The sequence below is a fragment of the Eleginops maclovinus genome, chromosome 11 (assembly GCF_036324505.1).
Source record: "Eleginops maclovinus isolate JMC-PN-2008 ecotype Puerto Natales chromosome 11, JC_Emac_rtc_rv5, whole genome shotgun sequence".
NCBI lineage: Eukaryota > Metazoa > Chordata > Actinopteri > Perciformes > Eleginopidae > Eleginops > Eleginops maclovinus.
In genome coordinates this window covers 18,635,685-18,658,414 of record NC_086359.1, presented here as the reverse complement: position 1 = coordinate 18,658,414, position 22,730 = coordinate 18,635,685, and the positions used below count along the sequence as shown (strand labels likewise).

The 22,730-nt window shown below is 40.6% G+C and overlaps 1 protein-coding gene across 2 annotated transcripts in view; it reads left to right on the top strand.

The window, feature by feature from the left end:
* Positions 1–20,331, top strand: part of gabra3 (gamma-aminobutyric acid type A receptor subunit alpha3) — a 94,370-nt gene extending 74,039 nt beyond the window's left edge. Inside the window, exons 6-11 of one of the 2 annotated variants that reach the window (XM_063896210.1) lie at positions 1,967–2,049; positions 3,232–3,375; positions 5,692–5,844; positions 9,028–9,233; positions 15,354–15,392; positions 15,536–20,331. In XM_063896210.1, coding sequence (XP_063752280.1) covers positions 1,967–2,049; positions 3,232–3,375; positions 5,692–5,844; positions 9,028–9,233; positions 15,354–15,392; positions 15,536–15,856 — 946 coding nt within the window. In that variant the 3' untranslated portion in view covers positions 15,857–20,331. The remainder of the gene's footprint in view (positions 1–1,966; positions 2,050–3,231; positions 3,376–5,691; positions 5,845–9,027; positions 9,234–15,353; positions 15,393–15,535) is intronic. The other variant, XM_063896211.1, reaches the window with a different exon arrangement.
* Positions 20,332–22,730: the final 2,399 nt, after the last annotated feature.

The window sequence follows — 22,730 nt, the reverse complement described above, 5'->3', positions numbered from 1 at the left end:
GAGGGAGCAGATAGCTGTCATTGCCGATGTAGAACAGATGTTCTATGGGTTCAAGGATCAGAGAGGATCACCGCCATTTCCTTCGGTTTCTGTGGTATAAAGATAATAATCCAGACAAGGAAATCATTGACTACTGGATGACTGTGCACGTGTTCGGGAACAGTCTGTCCCCAGCTGTAGCAACATACGGGATGAGGAAAGCTGCAGAACATGGAGAGACCGAACATGGTACAGATGCAAAGCATTTCGTCTTCAGAAATGTTTATGTCGATGACGGACTCGCCTCAGTGGCCAAGGAGGAGGAAGCTATCGATCTCCTGCAGCGAACCAAGGCCCTGAGTCCAACTTAAGACTTCACAAGTTAGCTTCAAATAGCGCGAAGGTCATGGAGGCTTTTCCTGTGGAAGAACGAACAAGTGACTTTAAGGATCTAGATTTGGGAGCAGACCCCTTGCCCCTCCAGAGGAGTTTGTGTTTAAGCTGGGAACTCCAGACTGACAGTTTCACCTTCAAAGTGTCGAGAGATGGTAAACCATTTACTCGGAGATGCATGCTGTCCACGGTAAATAGTCTTTATGATCCCCTTGGATTCGCTTCCCCCATCACAGTGCAAGGCAAAGCATTGGTGAGAGACGTTTCCTCAGAACAGTACGAGTGGGACACACCTCTTCCACTGGAGAAAGAGACACAGTGGAAGGCATGGACTGACTCCTTGACTGAGCCTGAACAGAAGGCAAGTGTTACTCCTGCACCCCTGGGAGACTTCAAATTGGACCATCTGTGCAAGGTACAATGGCGCCAGGTCCAGAGTTTGGCAGACTGGAGTACCTGGCAACTCTTCAGCCACGAAGGAAGTGGACCACGGAGAAGCCTGACCTCCAGGAGGGTGACATTGTTTTGATAAAGGACGTTAAAGCAAAACGTAATGAGTGGCCTCTTGGTCGGATAGTTAAAGCTATTCCTAGCTCAGACTCCAAGGTCCGTAAGGTTATTGTAAATACTCTTAGCCAAGGGGTAATTAAGGAGTATCTTAGACCCATTAGTGATGTTGTTTTACTTATGCCGCAGAAGAAAGAGTAAATAGTGGTATAAGGTATTTATACCAAGCGGGGAGTGTTCTGACTCCTGTCAGTGACCGCAAAAAGTAAGTTTCCCCCTGGTGGTGTTTTTGAGTTATTGCAGCTTTAATTACCAGGACCTTCAGTGTTCAGTGTTCATGCATAGAGAGTGCTCCACCACAGAGTGTTGGTTGTCTGAGCCTTGGAGTGGAACTAACAGTGAGTAGAGATGAACTTGGTTTATTTTAGTTGTTTTATGGCACTGTGATCTTTAAGGTGATGTTGAGGCATTTATTTTCAGTTACGAAAACCGTGCTAACTATGCTAATGCTAATCGCGATGCTAACAGTTAGCAAGAGGCTAGTTAAGTTGCTATGGCTAATTTAGTTCATTGTTGAGCTTCATTTGTGGTGAATGAGTGTATTTCATGTATCTGTACTGTAATATGTGTGTTCATCTGTGTTGCAGTTTTACCAAAAAACATAACTGAGAAGATTCAGTAAATCAACCTCAACCAAAGCTACTGGGTCTCTTTTTATTGGTTCGCTATCTGTCAGCAAGGACAGAATAATCACAACAGGTCCTCTTATATTTATTTTATATCCCCAGCTAAATTATACTAAACTATGTCAATAATTTACACTGTTTTATTACATAATGAATGAAATAACTCTGAGGCTTTAAGTCTGCTGCAGTACTCTGGTATTAAGGCAGTAACTTTGTGGTGTTAAAAAAAACAATTGAGTTAAAGATTTTATTCTTCCTGATCCTCAAACAATTTCATGGGAAATAAAGATCATGTCAGACATGGTGTTTTGGTGTATGAAAATGCATCGTTTTTGTTTCTGGTGACATATGTCATGATGTGTTTGTAACCATACAGCCTCTACCTGTGTCCCTCCCCTCAGGTTGACCATTCATGCAGAGTGTCCCATGCACCTGGAGGATTTCCCCATGGATGCACACGCCTGTCCTCTGAAATTCGGAAGTTGTAAGTCAGTCCAGATGGTCACATCAAAACAGACTTTGATATCAAATTGCACTGCGGAAACAATAGTGATTGTTCTCTGCAGGCGTTAGGCACCTCTGCTGTCCTGAAAAAGACTTCAGAGGAGTGCACTCACCACTCAGGAATATACTACCGAGGGAAGTTTTTATCTTAGCAACACAGTAAAAGTAATCAAGCACTGGCTAGAAGTGAGCTTCCCTTGATAACTTCCTTAGAACAATTCCTACCCAAGAGTCTCCAGCCTGTGAGGCTGTTCTCTACTGATACAGCAGCTAACGGTTACCATGCTCCTCATCTTACTATTAGCATATCGCCATTTAATAATTACTAGCTTTAAAGGTCCCCTAAGTTTTGTAAAATGCACTTTTTACTGTCTTTTATACATAAATATGTGTCACCGGTGTGTAAGGAGACTCACAAAGTATCAGAAAATACAACCCTCTCTCTTTTCCTCCTTACCCACATCTCTAAAAACGGGGTACAAATGAGCCGATCCAAACTTGCTTCAGTTATGACATCATAACCAAAATGTGGGCTGGCTTTACATTGGACTCCTGGCAACGTTCTGCCCACGTGACACGTCCCAACCTATAATCCCCTATATACAGTTGCGAGCTGAATCCCCTCCACAGTACCTCTGTGTGTCTGTGTATTCAGCAGGATGTCTGCAGGGACTTAGAGTTGTTGTATAATACATATAATGTCTCTGTTCAAGTGGTAAACACTGAGAAGTGTTTCAGAAATAATGCTTGAGGTGTTTTGGAACATAATATGGCGTTTAATCACGGCAGCATTTAGCTGAGTCTCTTCTCCCTGTAGAAAACGTTCACAGAGGAGAGAGAGCTGCGTGACGCTCCAAAGGGGCGTGGCCAGCTTCAGCTCAGCTCAATTTAAAGCGAAAGTCACAGAATCAGCACTTCAGGAACAGGGCTGAAATAGAGGGGTATGAGGCATGTTACAATGGCTGATCTGTTTGGTATTTGGAGCACAACACTTCACAGACATGTTCTGTATAGATATTGCCCTACAATATATTGTTCAAATATAGCATAATAGGAGACCTTTAATAACTACTAGCTTTAAATACAGAGTATGGCCGAGGCTGATGGGAATGTCGTACGTTTTGCCGTTATTTTGTGCTGATAAGTGTTCTCTGTCGCCCAGATGCTTACACCAACAATGAGGTGATCTACCTGTGGACCCAGGGAGACGAGAGGTCTGTGGCCGTGGCAGAGGACGGCTCCAGGCTCAACCAGTATGACTTACTGGGACATGTTACTGGCAAAGAAACCATCAGTTCCAGCACAGGTATGCTATGAGCTCAGACATTTGAAATTAAATGTGGTGCGTTTTCAACCAATGGCTTGGTCCTAAAACAAACTATAGATCACATTAAGTGTGTGCGGCTGCAGTGTGAAGAGACCGGACAGCAGCCCGGCACACACACTATCTTGAATGGAGTATACAGCAGGCAGACTCTTAGTGTGTTATAGGATGAGACTTCTTCCTTTGAAAACTTTGAACTCTTATCTGTATGTTTGCATAACATCTGTGGTAAATTAAATTGCCTCCCTTCTTTTCTATTGACATATACTGGCACTTTTTGTTTGTCTTCCTAAAAGTAACAGCCTGCACTTTTCTCCAGCGTCTGTCATTTTGGATTCAGCCTTCATTATTTGGGTCCAGTGAGAAAATGCTGACTTCTAGGTTTTTCTTGGATTATTCAGCATATTCACAAAGATAATATTAGGAGTTGTGACAGAGGTGAGCATTTGCCTTTCTGTGCTGTGTTATAGCCCAGAATCCACCTAAATAAGCACAGCGTTAAAAAGGAAAGTCTGCCAGCCTTAGCTCATGATCACCACAATAGTTTAGTTTAATTCACATCATCAACACTTTCTTGGAAAATGTTAACAAGTCACATTCTATAACTTGTGGTAAATGTAACACCAAAGGAGGAAAAAACAAGGTGGGCTGGGGACTGACGTAGTAGAAACTCAGAATGATTATCTGATAATATAATAGTTCAACCACAAGCTGCTTATAATGTTTATGAAAAGGTGCCAATATAGAAAATGGTAATCTCGATAGATCTCTTATGAAAATAAATACAACAGTGGTTCGACATCAATATCCAGCGTCAGGTAGCAGTGCAGAGCTATAGTCCTAGATAAAAGGTTACTTCAGTGGGGCAGTGAGTAATTACTGAAAGAGTGCATAGCTTATGACTGAGCCACACAGGCTTTCCATTTTTGAGAGATGTAACCTCCACTGTGAAGCTGTCGAGGCAGAAAGTGTTTTGAAAGCTGTTGAAATAACAGCACTTGTAGCACTCTGCAGAGGACACTGTTCCTTGAGCTCATCGTTATTGCAGAGCTGTTAGGTGGTTTAACCGTAAGTCAAGCGAATTGGAGAGGACCAATTCAAGTCTGGCTACAAGTAAAGAAAAAAGAAAGATCCAAGGGATGTCAACAACATTTCTTTCATAAACTGGGCTTGTGGATTAGAAAAAAAAGAAAATCTAATTTCTTTAAAGTTCAAACCTAATGGGCTGCAGTGAGCCAAGGGGATGGGAGGATTCAGAGTCAGAGTCAGAAAGAACACCTCAGGGAGTAAAGAAAGGCTGCTTTTCTCATATCTTGGATAGATGCAGAAATGCCAGCTGGTGCTTAAGGGAACAATTGCCATCATCAGGAACAAAATCTTAGCTCCAGGAAATGCTCAATATTGAAAGCAGGCACATGTTCTTCAAATCTGCAGAAAAGAGAACGGAAGTGGAATATATGTATTTAGAGGATTACTCCACTTAACAGTGATTTGAGAATGAAAGGCTTGGCGTTAGCTTGCGAAAAATGTTGTAGACTGCTCCTGGAAGACGAAAGACCTCCACAAAGGTTCAAGCCACTAGCATTCCAGGTCCGCTTTCCAGCTTTTGTTTGAGTATTCCTTAAAAAGGCAGCATTATAGCCATCATTCAACCCCGTATACCTCAGCGTTTCCTCCCTCACCCTTCTATTTATCTGACTATGATGATGTCCGGAGAGATTTGTTGACATTTTGAGGTAACAGCCTTTCTTTACAACCTTATGCTCCAAACCTCTAGGCTCCTTTTCCTATTAACATTTTTAACTCAACTCAGTGTTTTCTCGGATTTGAAATTCTCCTCGTTTTTTTTTCTTGTGTGTGAATAGTGCAGGTGCTGCTATGCCGTGACCTCTAACCGCTTTCACAGAAAGGACCTCTGTATTCTTTCTATGAAAGCCTAAGCATGTTGCTTGTTTTTGTTGTCGTTTCCATCCAATTCAAATTGCAGCCTTTAGCCATTGGAAAGATGCTGGTTTAAATTGATGTTAAATAAAGGTCAGTTGCTGTATGCCCATCACAACGCCGGTGGAATATCTGTAAGCACATTGCATCTTTGTATTTTGATTAAAAATGGCCCAAATAAAATAGGGCTGAACTGAGTCCTATGAGCTACGTTGATGATGCAGAAGTTCTAACTTCAACAAATCTTACTTTAAATATTTCAGCTTGTTTTCCTCCCAACTGGGCAAAGCTGTATTAATAATAATAACCCTGTGTGTCTCTCTCCATCTCTGTCTTTGTTTCTCTCCTCTCCCTCAGGAGAATATGTAGTGATGACAACATATTTCCATTTGAAAAGGAAAATTGGCTATTTTGTGATTCAAACCTACCTCCCGTGCATCATGACTGTCATACTGTCTCAGGTCTCCTTCTGGCTCAACAGAGAGTCGGTTCCTGCTCGCACTGTGTTTGGTGAGTGCCATCATGGGTTTATCAACTTTTCGAGAATGCACTGAATGATTGATTGAACAGCTTAGACAAGTTGCTGGAACTTTTGAATTATGAGGTAAGACGGAGGAAAACAAATGAGCGGAGCGGCATTGTATTCACATCGTCAGATGATTCAGCAAACTGCAAAAACAAGTGGGGGGGCTTAAAAAGGTTCCCCTCGCAAAGCTCCAATTAACATAACCATGTACAAAACATAGCTTGGTGCATTAAGGTGCACATGGGCAAGTCATTTGTTTTTTTCCAGAGCTTTTTATCAAGGTATTGACTTCTCCTCCCTTTCTCCTCCCTTTCTCCTCCCTCTGTAGCTGATTATTTAAAAGATAAGTCAAAGCAAAATGGGAAAGCATCAGATAGGTGTGGCAGGTGATAGATGATGTGTTGCAGCTCTTAAAGAGGATGTTGGACTACATCAACAGCAGCCTGCAGCTCTAGGTCTTTTAAAAAGAATACACACCTGACACACAGACTCTGAACAAGGGTCAGATAACGGGTTTGCAGTAGTGGACAACATGAATCAGCTGGAAAGGAAATGGCAGTGGTTCATATCCTGACAATTTACAGAGCAGGGTCCAACGCACAAAACAAAAACAAAGCCTGACCGCAGTAACGTCTGTCCAACAAGGAACAGACAGCTTTCAAGTCCTACCAGGCATTCAACGATAGCTGACACTTGAAATGTCAGATCATTTATAAAGCGCATTTTTATTTATTTCTCTCCTATCCATGTTTTTTTTTAAAAACCTATTTAATACTTATTTTGTTATATTGTTTTCTATGTATTATTATAATAGTTTGTCCTTTTTCCCTTCCTTTATGCATATTTTGTCATGCAAAAAGCAAACGTGGCATATTTAACAGATTTCCCCTAAAACACTTGGTAATTGCACTAATTTAAGTGACAGACAGCAACTTATTACTATTATCTTGACTACTCCAAGTCTTTTTCTCCTCGTCTGCACATGCATGTGTGCGTTTTAACAAAAGATGTCCCCTTTATTTAAAAGACTTTTCAACAAATCCAACACGCGTTACCCTGTCTTTGTGAGGGTGATTAATAATAGATGCAATTTGTCCATCCAGCACCATTCAGTTTGGGAACATGGAGTCTGCTTAGATCTGCCCATACTCAAACATGAAATGTAATTAGCCCTTCCCCTTCAAGTGCTGTTGTGCTGCATAATCTACGGAAGGGCCCCTTCACCCCCGTTTGTTGTATAACTTCTTTTTTGATTTGGAAATGAAGCACACAGTAGCACAGTTTGCCATTTCCCATCATGCCAGGGATGAAATCACAGCCTGTAACATATACCTATTCACTCACTCACACACACACACACACACACACAAAAGCTGTAATCAGTGTCATTTTCTCCGTGGAATGATTGAAGCGTTATCCGTGAAGGACACAGTTACCAGCAGTGTTCACATCTGTTTTACTCGTTCTCACAGTCGCATTTATCAGCTCAAATAAAGCTCTGCTGTGTAACCATCATCCACAAATAAACTCCTTCATCATTTATCTTCCCTTTTAAAAAGGCATGATTTTATTTTAGTTTTGAGGGGGAGGGGTGTTAAGTTTTGTAGAATGATTATTTGATTTATACCTTTCCTTAATGATGCCCTAATTTGTTGTACAACCACCAGAAAATGTTATAGTTTATTAACTAATTTCCCACAGTGAGGGGTATATTTAAAAACAGAAACATAACACAAGGTTCAGATATTAGAATATAGACAAGATATGCAAAACGCTCCAACAGAATATAAAATACAATCTGTCCTTTGAAGAAAGTGACTATCAATCTTTGTGTCAGATATTCTAATTTCTCAGAAGGGCTCGAGTGAAACGGGTAGACCTCCCTGTTCTGAAACACAATCTTCATTTCCAGAGCCCTCTTTCTGTGTTGTCAGATGAGATAGGTTGGAACAGATGAAGTGATTGCTTTTATGTGGTTGGATGGGCGAATAGTCCGACCCACATTTCCTCCCCTGCCTGCAGCGCTATATGTACTGAATGTAAAGGCCAGGATGTCAAATTATTTGTGTAGATGGAGGTCTTGTGTTTTAAAGCTTTATTTGTTGCCAACCCTTGCACATGAACGACACTTGAGAAGGATTTCACTCAGTGTGTGCAGAGACAGAGCATGTAGATTTTTGCTGATTGCCAATACCAATATAGTGAACATACGTGTTTATTTTTCTCTAAAAGTTAAGATTATCAAGTGTCTTAATTTATATTTGTTTCATTGAATGCCAACTGTTATCATCATGGGCCATTGACAGATGCAGACATGACAAAGATCTTCGTGTCTTCCTTCTCTCTTTTTCTTTCGAGTCACTAGACGCAAAATAACAAACTTTTTGAAACAGATAACAAAGAAAACAGGCCTTTACAATAGTCAAAAGTAAATCAAACAAAAGAAGCAAAACTCTAATCAAATAATAAACAGCTTACGTAGTCCTTTCTTTCTGTCTTTCTACTGAAAGGACAGTATAACTGTGAGACATAAAACGGTTAAAGAACTGTTCCTCAACGGCGTCTTTTCCACAGATTGCCTATCTATCACTTAGAGGGTAGCGCCATGGGAATTGTAGTCTTTATCTCTTGGACTACATACATCACCATTAGGTGGCCTTTTTTTATAAACTCTAAATACTGGCTCTAACAGTATACATTTACTGTGCAAAGGTTAAGAAATATGCTATATTTATACCGTTTACCTGCCGATAACAAAGATGTGCTAGCATTGTAAAAAGTTTCACATTTTTCAACATGGGTCTTTTGTTCATTGTTTGTTGCTGTGGATGTTTTGGGATTTTGCAACTTCACTAGACACTTATTTTTGAAGGGTACTTTTGACCCAGCATACACACACACCATTGAATTGTGTTCGTGGCATGCATCACGACTTTCTGATTTCACAAAATAGATCTTGTAAAGTTCTGAAGTGCAGTAATATTTTCATTTGGAACACAAGAAAGATTTCATTAATTGAGCTTATTTGGATAAGGTCAGCTTTTCTAAGGCTTATTTTACTTGGACAAGACATTCTGGTTCCCAAAATCTCCAAGCATGATGGCAAAACCCAATAATTAACTTTTCTTTAAGTATTCTATTTACTAATGTTGTCATTTTATCCTCAGGGGTCACCACTGTCCTAACCATGACCACCCTGAGCATCAGTGCTAGAAACTCCCTCCCTAAGGTGGCCTATGCCACTGCCATGGACTGGTTCATGGCAGTGTGCTATGCCTTTGTCTTCTCTGCCTTGATTGAGTTTGCCACAGTCAACTACTTCACCAAGCGCAGCTGGGCATGGGATGGGAAAAAAGAGGGCATGGAAATAAGGGTGAGTGATTCTTATTTATGTATGCATCTTTATGTTTTTTGTTTTCTTTTTAATTAATGGATATGACACGACCACACTTTTTCTGCTGAACCAACATTAACATACTAATGCATCATCCGAAAAAATGAAATGTTACAGTATAACAGTTCCTTCGCATTTTTCTGCAGACGAATTGTTCTGTCTTTTGATTTGTTAACCCTGGTAAAAACTTGCTCGGGGCATTTTCATTTTACACTGGGGGAGTGATGTGGGAATCAGTGATAGAAAGTCCCCTCCTTAAAGCAGCCTGGAGTACTCAAAGAGTATAAAGAGAGTGTTTATTTATTCATTAACAGCCAAATGGAACAGGGACAGTGGGGCGAAACTGTGGGAGCAGAAGGAGAGGTACACTCCCAGAGACACTGGCCCTGATTTTTGATGGCAGCATACGTTTCATCCTAAAGTTAGTGGATGCTCCTTTTTCCAGGAGAAACATGGCCCCTTTACAACTAGGCTAGTCTACAGGAGTTGATTAGAAAGTGAGAGTGCATCGTGAGAAATAAATCACCTGAGGCTGAAATTTTATTTTAAGCTTGAAATCATAGCTTGAGGATTTAGAATGTGTCAATAGTTTGGGCTGTTTGTTTGTTGTTCGCAAAGGGCAATGAGTGCAAATCGTTTTTTGACTCAATTTAAGGAAGATGCGTGGGTCCAAACCAGATGCTGTTCTCTAAAGAAATGTTGAAGAGACATAAATAAACCCTTTTAAGTCCCTCCCGTGCTTACATTTAAAAAGGATTTCTGTTTTAAAGCTTCCCATCAGATGAAATGTATAAGTGGCATGAAACAGTATCAGAGCGGGCCCTGAGAAGCAACGAGCAAAACCAAATCACTTGGTGCTGCACTGAATGTACCAAATATGTTATAGCTTCAAAGAGCTCATTCTTTCTAGTTTTGAAGGAACAAATCAATTATTTTCCTATTTTCGTATGGCTCGCATGATTGACAGAATCAGGTGTCAGCAGCGCACTGTGGTTTGATTGACAGTGCTGAGGAGTACACCGTAAAAAGTGTTGTCCTTCTGTCAAAAAATATAATACATGTCCCAAATAATAATGAATGGCCTGCCCACAAGTTTTTTTAAGGTCAGTTTCGTCAGCAGAATCTTGCCTTAACCTAAGAAGACCTCAAACACTATCAAAAAAGAGAGCTTAAAAACACTGCATGAGAGTGGTGCAGGAAGGAGTCCTAACACGGAAATGAGTTAGCATTTTACCGCTTCCCATTCCCTCATCCCACTAGTGATTTTTGAAGAGTTTACGTGTCTGAAAAACGATGGTTGTTAACAAGTGGCTGAATAGGACTACAGAAGTTGTCGAGGACGTTGTACGTCATTACGCCGAACACGTAAACACTTAGTTTGTTTGATATCAGACTGGTAATTGAAACAGCCATGACTTCTAGTTAAACTCAGTGTGGCTAAAAGGAAAAGCTTTGTTAAAATATGCAAGCGTGCAAAAGTCAGTTGAAACGATCTTAAGTTGGCGTGACGTTGTCGTGCGACCCTGCTGTACTCGTCTGTAGTTCGTTTATAGCACAACGTTAGCATTTTGCTTCTGGCGATTAGATTTATGATTTGAAAATGATAAAAGTAGGGTGGACATGTGGAGATTATGTGGCTGAACAAAACGTGCATTTATCAAACAGGTTCGTTTTCCACAGATCTTATTTTTTACAATATTCCAAAATCCTATGGAGAAATCACATTGCTTTTGTCGTTGAGGGAAACCATGCGCAGCTTACTTCCCGGGCGGCCTACAAAAATACATCATCCCTGCACCCCTCTATAAGACAGCAGTACAAACAATGAAATCAAACTATAGTAGATGAAAGAAGAGAGAAATAGCTAATTCTAGATCTATACTCAGTATGATGAATGTTATGTATCAACACACATGCAGAGGCAATATAGAAACTCCATTAAAACAAAGGTCTCCTGAATGTGCTGTTAGCTTATGTATATAAACCGGGACCAGGATGAAACATTCCTTTATTGTAAATAGTGTGATCTAAAAGCTGCCGTTCTGATCCTGCTGGCACATGAAAGGCTACTTCCATCAGCCAGACACAAAAAAAAGAAGAAATGTATTCATTTTACTGCAACAGACAGTCACAAATCTATTTTCTGCTACTTATGTACAAACTGTTTGACATATTCAGTACAGCTTTTTCCAGTTCCATTTTTTTCAGGCTGACATTTGGTTCTGAGTGATGGGTAGAATTGTATATTGCTGCCTTGGAACTTCTCAGTGGGTGAGGATAATTTGCAACGTTATATTGCAGCAGCAGAGAGGAGAGTTCCCCCCCCCCCACCGTCTGATGCCTCGTCTTAATGGCAACAGCCCGGGCTGCGTTCTCGGGGGCTGTGCTGAGCATGCAGTTGTCATGATAGATAAAAAAGAATGGGGTCACAGAGGGAGACATGGCACTCCCATCACACTCCCCGCTAGAATGAGCTACAGGAAAGTAGAGGGATCAGACTACTCGTGTATTCTCTTTTTGACACACACACACACACACACACACACACACACACACACACACACACACACACACACACACACACACACACACACACACACACACACACACACACACACACACACACACACACACACACACACACACACACACACACACACACACACACACACACACACACACACACACACACACACACACACACACACACACACACACACACACACACACACACACACACACACACACACACACACACACACACACACACACACACACACACACACACACACACACACACAGAACCTATAAGGAATAAGAGAAGTGTCAGCTCACCAAGTCATTTTGAAAATACTGTCCCCGGTCAGACGCAGGGTTTCAGCCACCACCCTCACCGGAACAAAACGATGACTTCATCGCCCTCAGGCTCTTTCTTTTTTAGGACTGAAATTGTGAGCTGTAGACGTGTCGATGTGCAGTAAATTACTCGGCTGGTTATGGATTTTCAATGCCATTTTCTCCCTCCTTTGTCACCCAACGTTCTGTTTGACAAGCGATCTGCCTAATTAAAGCACTCGTGCTGGCTGAAGGTGTGGATATTACAGAAATTAGCCGGTGGGGAGTTTGGTTGGAACGAAAGCCATTGTGTCCTTGGCACTCCACGAGACATGATTGGACGGTACTGTGTAGGATATTATAGACTCAGCAGCAGAGGCAGGAGCACTGGCTCATTGTGCAGTGGGTGTCAATGCTTGCCTCACACCTGCAGCACGAATCACTTCATGTTCAGACATTTCAAAACAATAGGAGATGGCGGGGACACGGCCTGTAATTATCATTCCTCACAGGGATACTTCAGCAGGACGCTGCTGCACTTTTTAAAGCGACAAGCAAAGCTCAACCAAAGTTTTTCCTGTAGTTATATATGGAAATTCTGAGAACAAAAACAAACCTAGGCTGCCATTTCTGGAGGCCTGTGTATTTCTTTTTCTACGTTTGTCACATCCTTTTTGTTTGAACTGGAGTTGTCAGCAACATTTGTATTGCAATATAATTTACTGTCTGGCAAACACTCTCCAACTGCTGCGACTAGGTGCAGAACCATTCATCGAAATTGTATCCCGATCATGATTTTGATTTTCCACTACTCAGCAAACATGGTGGGCCGTGGTATTGACATTTTAAACGCATGCTCTAATTGAAGAAAGCATTCCTGAATGATGGACTGCGGTTCAGAGTAGAATAGATTTACAAAACCGAAATCAAAAGGGCAAAACGAAAATGCACTAATTTCAAGAACCCAATTTCAAATATTATATTCATGCAAAGATTTGAAAAACATTATCGGTACGTAACACTAAACACACACACCAACAGGAAAAGGGAAAACCTTGAGGCTCCCTATACCCAGCCTGCACACTGCCACCCCCACGCTCACATGAGAGACACACACACACACACACACACACACACACACACACCCCCCCCCCCAGGCTACTTAATCACACTCATAAAGAAATTCTGATTCAACAATTTGCAGAAGTTACAAAGACAAGGTCAACAGATGCACAGCATTCAGGGGTTATTTGTGCCTGCAGCGAGCCAAATGACTTTGAATATCATGCAACAATCTTTGGCCGGAGCTAAAAAATGTGCTGTGTCACATTCAGTTTATAACAACATATCCCAATGCCACACATGGTCTGCCCAACAATTAGACCAGATAACTTTCTGCGAGGACAAATAAAGACAGAAAACTACTCTCCCTGGCTTCTTTGTCAGGCTACAAATAAAGGACGTAATGCCTGAGGAGTTGAGAGGGCAATGATTAGGGTCGTAGAGTACATTATAGCGGCTGTTCACCTTTCCTGCTGATGTAAGCCATCGCCATGATAGAGGATACTTACAGTGGCGTTGGAAGTGGAGGGATTGATATCCTGGGAAAGTATTCGGTTACCTAAGGGGAATCAGTACGACTCTTTCTCTCTCTGCACTAATTGACTTGAGATAGACCCCCTTCAGGCAGCGGCTCGACATCTCTCTGTTTAATGCAATCAGCTGTCTGACTGCGCGCTTTGTTCAGCTCTTCACAACCCCGGCTGTTTTTGCAGAGGAGCTTGAAGGATCATCCTTCTTCTTTCCTCCAGCTCACTTGAAGAGGAAACACTGATCACACTTCTCCTCACTGCCGCCACCTCCATCACCTCGGACAGAAGATTAACAGCAACTTGATAACATCATTGGGATGTCAACTGATATTATAAGTACACTGCTCGTCACGTGACATTAAAAAGTGCTCTGTTTCTCTGTCCTACAGTGACACATTGGTTTATTCACTGAACAAACATCTACAGCTCCAGAAAATTGAAGAGACCACTCCAAATGTTTCTTAAATCGTTATCTCTTCATGTATGGCAGCCATTCCAATGTCTGTTGAATTCCAACACAGAAATGTTGTCAGTAGTTTATAGAATACAAAAAATAATAATAATAAAAATAATAATAATTTAACTCAAAGACATGTCAATAAATAATAAACCAAGAGAAAATGGAGTGGTTTTTTTTTCGTGGCTTTATAGCTTCTTGGAGCCATTTTTCTGCATCCATTTGTGAAGTTTGGAGAAAATTCTTGATAAAGACCCAAACTAAACACTTGGTGAGGAGCTGTGTACGGAAAGAGATGCACCGTGAAGCATTTTGGAAGAGGGGGAAAGAGGGGACATTAGTTATGCTAATTTAAAGAGACGGAGTCGACGGAAAAGGAAGGAAAATTAAATGAAGCTGAAAAAGTAGAGCAGAAATTAAAGCTGGGCTCAAAGCAAAAACTTAAAACAGGGAGCATTGAGAGAAGACACACCATGTGGGGGCTTTAAGAGTGCTTTAGTTTTGCTGCAGATCTTAAAGTGGCCACAGTGGGAACGAATGGAGTGAAGAAAATGACTCCAGCACAGAACACACAGGAAACTAAAACGGCACCCGGTGATCAATCTTGGTGCCCTACTTGTTCTCTCCTGTACTCATTTTAGGCAGACAGGATCCTCCTGTGATGCAAGTTTAGCCATCGCAGTGTTCAAATTTAGCAAATAAATTCTGTCTCCCTATGCGATTTCAATATGAAAGACAGTCTAATGATTCCTCAACTAGAAGGAAGAAAGCAGTTTCTCCAGCCAGCTTTTTAATCACACAGCCTTTGTCGCGTTTGTTTTATCACAAGCTGTTGGCCTCAAGAGGCCCGGCTGAACGCATTGACACAGTTTGTCAAACATCTTTTTAGGCACTGTTGTTTTTGTTGTTTCCATCCTGCTTTGCTGCCAATGCTCCTGTTAGCAGTGTGAGACCGACGTCCAGCTCTGCACCGATGCAGACATATTATTGTTCCTATTTTGACACTCTTAATTTAACTAGCCTTCACATTTGTCATACGTTTTGATCATGACAGGGTTTTGGTTTTTTTGCAATCCAGATTTGTATGATGCGACAATATGAATAGTGTCAAATGTTCAGAAGTACTTCCAGCTAGATAGTGATGAATAGAGTATGTAAGTTGGGTAATTTTAATATAATTGGTAAACTTTTTTTCTTTTCTACTTTTCTTTTCAGGAACCGTTTCAGGCTAACATGGCCAGGATTAACGATATGGTTAGGCTTTTGTTTTGTTCTTGTGTGTGTCGTGTCTCGTGGTGTTGCTTCTATTTCCTCTTTATGAGTTCAAATGGAAGTATTGTTAAGTCTGGTGCTTCGCTCCTGACAACCTTTACCTTTATTGCCTTTTTTCATTTCAGAGAAGAGAATCTGCTACATTGTCCAAAAAAGCAAACAACACATTCAACATTGTTGGAACCACCTACGCCATCAACGTGGCCAAAGACCAAGGTTTAATGACCGTCTCCAAGAGCGCCACACCAGTCCCCACCAGACACTCCTACCTCCACAAAATGGATGACCCTTACGAAGAGGCCAAGAAGTCGTACAACCGTGTCAGCAAAGTGGACAAGATATCGCGCATAATTTTCCCAGTTCTGTTCTTCATCTTCAACTTAGGCTACTGGGCCACATATGTCAACAGAAAGCCCGCTATGATGAAGTCAAACAACTTAAACTGAATTTGACCAAATGCTAGGCTTGATCTGGTTTTGTTTTGAAGGTATACAGGTTTGCAGGAGGCCAAGTTCATCACACCTTATTGTATGTGTGTGTATGTGTGTGTATGTGTGTGTGCGTTTCGTGCATCTGTTTTTTCTTAAGGGTTTGATATTTTGCACGTCTGATAGATGGAAGGCAAATTTAAACAAACAGTAGATGCACATATAGTAGTGGACGTTGGAGGGAGCACATTTTTCACATCAGAATGTTTGTGTTGCATTTATTTTCTCCCCCCCACACTTATCTCTGGCCCGGTTCCCTGCAATGAATAACCCAGTGTCCCCTCGCTGTATCCTGATTGCTTGCCGTTTTCTAGAGTAGTCAAATTGTGTTTTCACTATGTTTCAAAATGTTTGCGCTTTGCTTATAATAAGTTAGAGCAAGCATGCCTTTGGAGTTTTCATTGTAGCTCATTACCAGTGATACGATTTTGACATATCCATCAAGTTAAAATCATGCATGCACGCACGCAGACATAGACACAGAAAAACGCCTGAAGAGCCGTTCGTCGGTTGCCCTGCCCTGCCTGTACACTTCCATAGGAACAGCATTAATAATCCTTTGGCCTTCAGCTCACGCTGAGTCTTATCAGACCCAATGCAGTATCATATGGAATTGCTATCGCGTCCCACGAGGCTGCCTGTACATTTTCTAGTCCAGTGGCTCCTATTGTTTTCACTGGCGGAGTACGCTCAATGACAAAGAAGCTATGTGCCTTGGTGAATACACACATCATAAAGTATTAAAGGCTTTGACACACTCACATAACAGCACACATGTGCACAGCGGTCTGTGTGTATTTTACATGCAAACATTTACTGGTATCCAAAGGCACTGGGAGTATGTGGCCGTGCCCCACCCACCCATGGCCGTGTAAAATTGTCCATTAGTGGGAAGGTTAACAGACCTCTGCCTGTGAGAAGATGAAGAGATTAAAGGATCCAGCGTAGTCCAGAACAATTACCATGTGCATTTATGTTTTGGCTCATGGTGCGCCGTCGCTGTGAGCCGGGCAGTCATAACAAACTACACCATTACCTCGGACTCAAGTGGGATTCTGAATCGCAGTTTGTTATACGTTTTTCATGGAAATGCAAATAACATTAGATGTTTTATACATTAAAACATACCAGACCCTTTTTATTTCATGTACATTGTGGCACGCACCGTGGTGCTTTTATTTATTCGTTTTCTCTGCATCAGTGTTTTTGGCTCCATTATTATTTTTCTGCCTTGTCATAAGTATATTTTTGATTCATGTTGTACTTTTATACTTGATTGTGTAAAGTATTGGTGTTGATTTGATTGTCTACATATGATGTACTCTTATTGTGTTTTAAAGTAGACAACAAAGGCCAATATGTCACAGTCACACAGTATTTCTAAACAAATTTCGGAGACATTCTCATCCCTGGAGACCATTATTCTGCAAAAAAAAAAGCTGTCAAATTGGTCACCACAATAAAAATACAACTAAATGCAAGTTTTGTCATATTGCTTGACAAACACAATTGGTGATTTCAAAATGTTACATGAGATATGTCTCCAGCTTTTGTTTTCTGTTTATAAAATGACATTTGTATTTTTAGTTTTGTGTTGAACTTAGTATGTGTTAAAACAGACTTTATATTATTCTCAAACTATTTCTGTTGGCGTTTTGCCGGATGCTCTCTGGATATTTTGCATCGTCTTAATTATAGACTCTTTGATGACCACTACATTAACGTTCTTCAATGGTGTAGGAGAATGAGTGAACTGTGTTGTAACCTCTTTAAAAAAAGGCGTAACAAAACATGTACAATGTAACAGTCATAGGTTAATGCATGACAATCTGTACGCGTGTATGTCTGCAACCTCCAGTAATGGTGTTTTTCACACTGAAATAGGGCTTAGTATCAGTGTTTCTGTAGTTCATCCCAGTTAGTCATCAATTACCCACTCATAACCTCAGCTTCATCTGCAGAAACACACTTAAAGTTCAATTATGTGTGCATATTGATGTGATGATAATAATGTAATGCTGGCAGACTTCTGAAAGTGTTTTACCCTGTTTGGTTGCACACAGATTTTAGGCTTAGTGATGTGTACTACCACACAGAACTGGCTCTACATCCATATCAGTTACAAACATTAGAATACAAATTCAGTTTGCAGTATGGAGATGCTTGAGTGTTATCAAACTAGTAGAGGATATTTGAACTATTACATCCAATTAAAACATGTCTTTATCCTGCACACATTGGGATAATTCAGGCCTGAGAATGCAAATTGTTCACACTCAAATGGGACTATAAATATCTCGTGGTAAACCATTTTCATATTCAAACACACACATGCACAACAATGACTTTACTGAGATGAAAAACCATGAAGCCATAAACTCTGGATGGGATTTGTGAGGTGCTCATACAGTTTTTATAGTCATATCAAATTCATAATAACAGAGTGTGAATGTGTCCCCGTCTAATGGCATTTCTAAATACTTAACAGAATCATGCTGCTGACACAGAATGACTTCCTGAATGCAGTTTATTTCATGAATTGATATACCAAACAAATGATTCATGGCTCAAAACAGTGATACACATCTGCTGATGGTTTAAAGCTGACTGTCACAAGAGCCTTAATGTTAATGTATAATGCTCTTCTGTTACGGAGATACTGGAGGTAAGTGGGAAGAAGCAGCTGCTAAACATTTGATCATAATATCACCAAGAGGACCACGCAGCTCGAGTCAGACAGAACCAGTAGCCTACCTTGTTTGTTGGGACCAAAGAAACTTGTGTGTTAGGACTGTTCAGTACTGTAAAAGGGATCTAATTTAATTCCCTCCACAGTGTGAGCGGAGTGTGGTGGGTAACTCATGAAATCTGCATTAAACCCGTTTATAGCTTTGACAGAAAACTAATGACCAAAATACACATAGGAAGGCAAAAAAGGGTGAACTTTGTCAATATTTACTGCCGTTTCTTCACTTTCTCCATCACTGAAAAATGGTTTACCAAGAGATATGTTTTATATGTGGTCTGACAGATGAAGTGAACGTTTTGTTTTTACTCATTATGCCGTATGAATAACCGCAGATCTTTGCGTCATACCATCACTTCGAGCCATTTCCAGACTTCCAGAGCCTCAACCACATCATGTGCCCTCTGCAGCTACGGAATATTTTTCCTCAAACTGAACGGCCATAGCAGACAAACATACTATAGTGCAACAATGAGGGATGATTAATCAAGTTTAGAAAGGAAATAATGAAAGAGTATTTCGATGCATGCATAACTGGCACATAAGGTCAAGTGTTTTGTGGTATTTCAGGAATTATTTTAAATCTCTGTTGCTGAGGGGTTTGATAAGGAGGACTCTGCTGTATTGTTGCTTTTGGTTTGGTTATGATGGTGTTCTTTGTGTGGTGAATCCTTTCCTCACAGGGTCAGAGTTCATTTCAGCAGAAATATGTCATCCTATAAGACACAGTATATTAAGAGTATATTACTATATGAATCTATTTATGCTATCCAGTACGGCATTAAATATTATGTTTTATACGGCATAACCTCTACAGCATTGATGAAAATCTCTTGATGGGTAGAAAGCAGTAGACTTATAGATTAACTGAACAAAATATTATAAAATAAAGGGCAACAATTCTAAATGCTCAGAATAGTGTTACCAAGTTGTGAATTTGTAGATATTGTGAAATCAATTCCAATAGTTTATGTGAATATTGATACGTCACGTCATTTATTTTTACATCTGATAGGTACTGCTGTCTTACGTTGCACTCTGTAACACTACGTGTTATGGCATTTTAAAGACGTACAGTAGAGATAATATTCATCAAACTAATTAAGATCTGTACCCTGTGTGCACTTTCCAAACCTAACTGTGAATTAGCAGCTGTCTGCAAGCAGAGTTGTACACACTGTGTTCTCTCTCCAGCAATTTCACTGCATGTCCCGACGCATTGAGAGATCAAAGACTTCCTCCACAAAGACAGCTCCGGGAACATAGTGGACTTTGTGTTTTTGTCGGGAAGTTGCTCTCTATATGCTCAGTGACTGGACTCTGTATGTTGCCCTCTCGTTCATGTTCTAACTGTATGAGATGTAGCAAATGCAAATGGGGATTAAAAGGACGTTGTATTTGTCTCAGGAGTTATGAAGACCTTCTTGGAGCCTCAACGGTGCACATTTTCAACAAGGAGTGGACTCATCCTATGTGCCTTTAGAGGCTCATTTTAATAGTACACTTGTCTGATTCTTTGTGTCATTGCTGTGTCTGTGCATGCAAGTTGTTTTGTTTGCGGGGTAGATAAAGGATAAAGGATAGAATCCATCAGTACTGTTCAAGGAGATCCTGCAGGGAACTAAACATGGTGCAAGCATTCAAATCAACACAGCCAATAACATGCCTCTGTAAAGATTGGTATCAACACATGCAACTCACATAGGATGGTCCATTAACCATACAGCAGGTTCAACAGACAAGGGAAAAAAGGGAAGCTTAAGATGTACACAATTTAGAAGCACACCATTTGTATGTCTAACTAATGTTTTGGTTTCTGAAATGACAGCACAATGTTTGTCCCAAAAGTATGTCCATGGTTTTATTTGACAAATGTAGTTATCCTATGACAACGGTCATGTTGTTAGAAAAGTGGTGTGCTGTAGACATGTTTTAAGGATGCACTAAGTAACCTTTGGCCAGAGTGACCTGCAACAATTCACTGATTTTACTTCAAAAGTTATTACACTATGAGGTTAAAACAGCAAATCCTCAAAGCCCTGTTTTGGGAGAGAAGTGCCAAGAATTGTCCAACAAGCTTAAGTTTTCAAAACAGGAATAATACCAAGCATATTAATATCTAAAACAGGAGATATACAAATTGCAATGAAATAGGCAAAGAGATCGAAGAATCATAAACAAATAAATCTTCCTGAGAATATGGATCGATGCGCAAAGCAGAGGGATTTCAGGGAGAACATTACAGCGAGGTCCCGATCAACCAGGCTGTGCTGCTGTCTGCACAATCTGAAGGTTACTGTTGCTGTTTGGCTCCGGTCTGGGCGTCACTGCCCTGTAGGTGCCATCAACTGCACAGAAACGCCATTATATTTAATGCTGAAGAAGTACCTCATTTTTCTCAGTACTCCTGGGAAAATGAGCTCTCTTAAAGCCCCCACATGGTCATATAAAGGTTGTTTGCTTGCTATGATAAATGAAACAATCCATTATACATTTAGTGGCTGTTGTCAGACCAGCTCTAGGTGCATATAGTGCTTTGTGTCTGTTGTGCTCATCTCCCTGATCTCAAACAAAGAATCAGTATTTGATCATTTAATCACAATCAGACATGCACACATTCGTTTTTAATGAAGGCCAAGGCCATGCTCTACTGGGGTAATAGCTCTATTAGCATAACATGCAGGATAGAATGTAAATTCTCCAACACAAATCATTGCATTCGTTTGGTTGCTAGCAGATGGTTATTAAGTCCTATTCCTATAACAAAAGGAGTAGTAAAGAAAAAACATAACAGGAAAGATCTTAAAAAATAATTAACGTGATATCAAAATGTAGTTTATGAAGAGAGAGGGAACCTAGGTAACGCAAATTCATGCAATAATAACAAACAAATATGTGTTGTTACATAAGCAAGAACCTAACATCACAGAATGCTCTTATTTCCAGAACAACGCCAAGTGATGGTAATCATTCAGGCGTGAGAAAAGTATTAAGCAAGTGTTTGTGTGTAATTTGTACAAATTGTATTAACTTATTACCCAAGTTATTATTATAAGCCAATGGATGCTAACACTTAACATGCAAGTAGTGCTAGTGGGCTTCTCTCCCTGACCTGAATCAGTATTGTAACAAAAATGATTCCTCAAAGACACTCGCACTTATGTGAAAACTAGGATATGAAGGAAGAAGTTATCCGATCTAAACTGACGTATAAGTGCGATACAGGGCTGTCAGACTTAAATGACTCTCCCCCTTATTTTCAACCTTTGCTAAATAATCATTTTATAAATGTCTGAATTTATTTGACCAAGGTTTATGTGTGGGGCTCCAGGCAAACTGTCCCCCCCCCCCCCACCAGAGTCCAACAATTGCTGTTCTTTACAGTGAATAAAGATAAATTGCTTTAACGTTGCTGTTAGTGTTTGGTGAAATACACAACTGATTTACGTTAATGAAAGACATTACAGAGAACAAAGCAGCCCAGAGACATCCCCAGTAATTGTCTGGTCCAGCGAAAACTACTCAGGGGAGTCTTCAATCTCACAGACATGCAGCACTGCGCAGGGGGTGACACCATTACGCCGCCGCCAGCTGGGGGGCACTTGATGTAGTTCAAAAAGGTGCAAACACACATCTTTACATTTCAGTATGCCAGCTCACACGGAAGAGAATTAAATGAATGCAGAACGTACAAGGTAAGATGTGTTGCAACTTGCATGAAAGCCCTGGCCTTGTCATTTCCTGCAAGCAGCCAAGTTCAGCACTGGGTGTCACTTTGCAGAAATAACAGAGTGATAATAATAAACTGCAATCCATCACACACACACTATACAACCTAACACCAGCCACCAGCACCCAACAAAACACCCCCAAACATTGCATGGTATTGTGTCTGAATGACCAGATCAATCGTAATCCAGCCATCAGGCTGATATTCACCAACATATATAATGAGTTTAAGATGACAACAGGTCTTGACCTGAGCACCAGCCCATTTTAAATCTGACACCATGATCCTACAACTCCCATGAGCACTTCAGTTTGCTCATTCATTCTATTGGTCCATTTTTGATAGGCTTTTTCCCT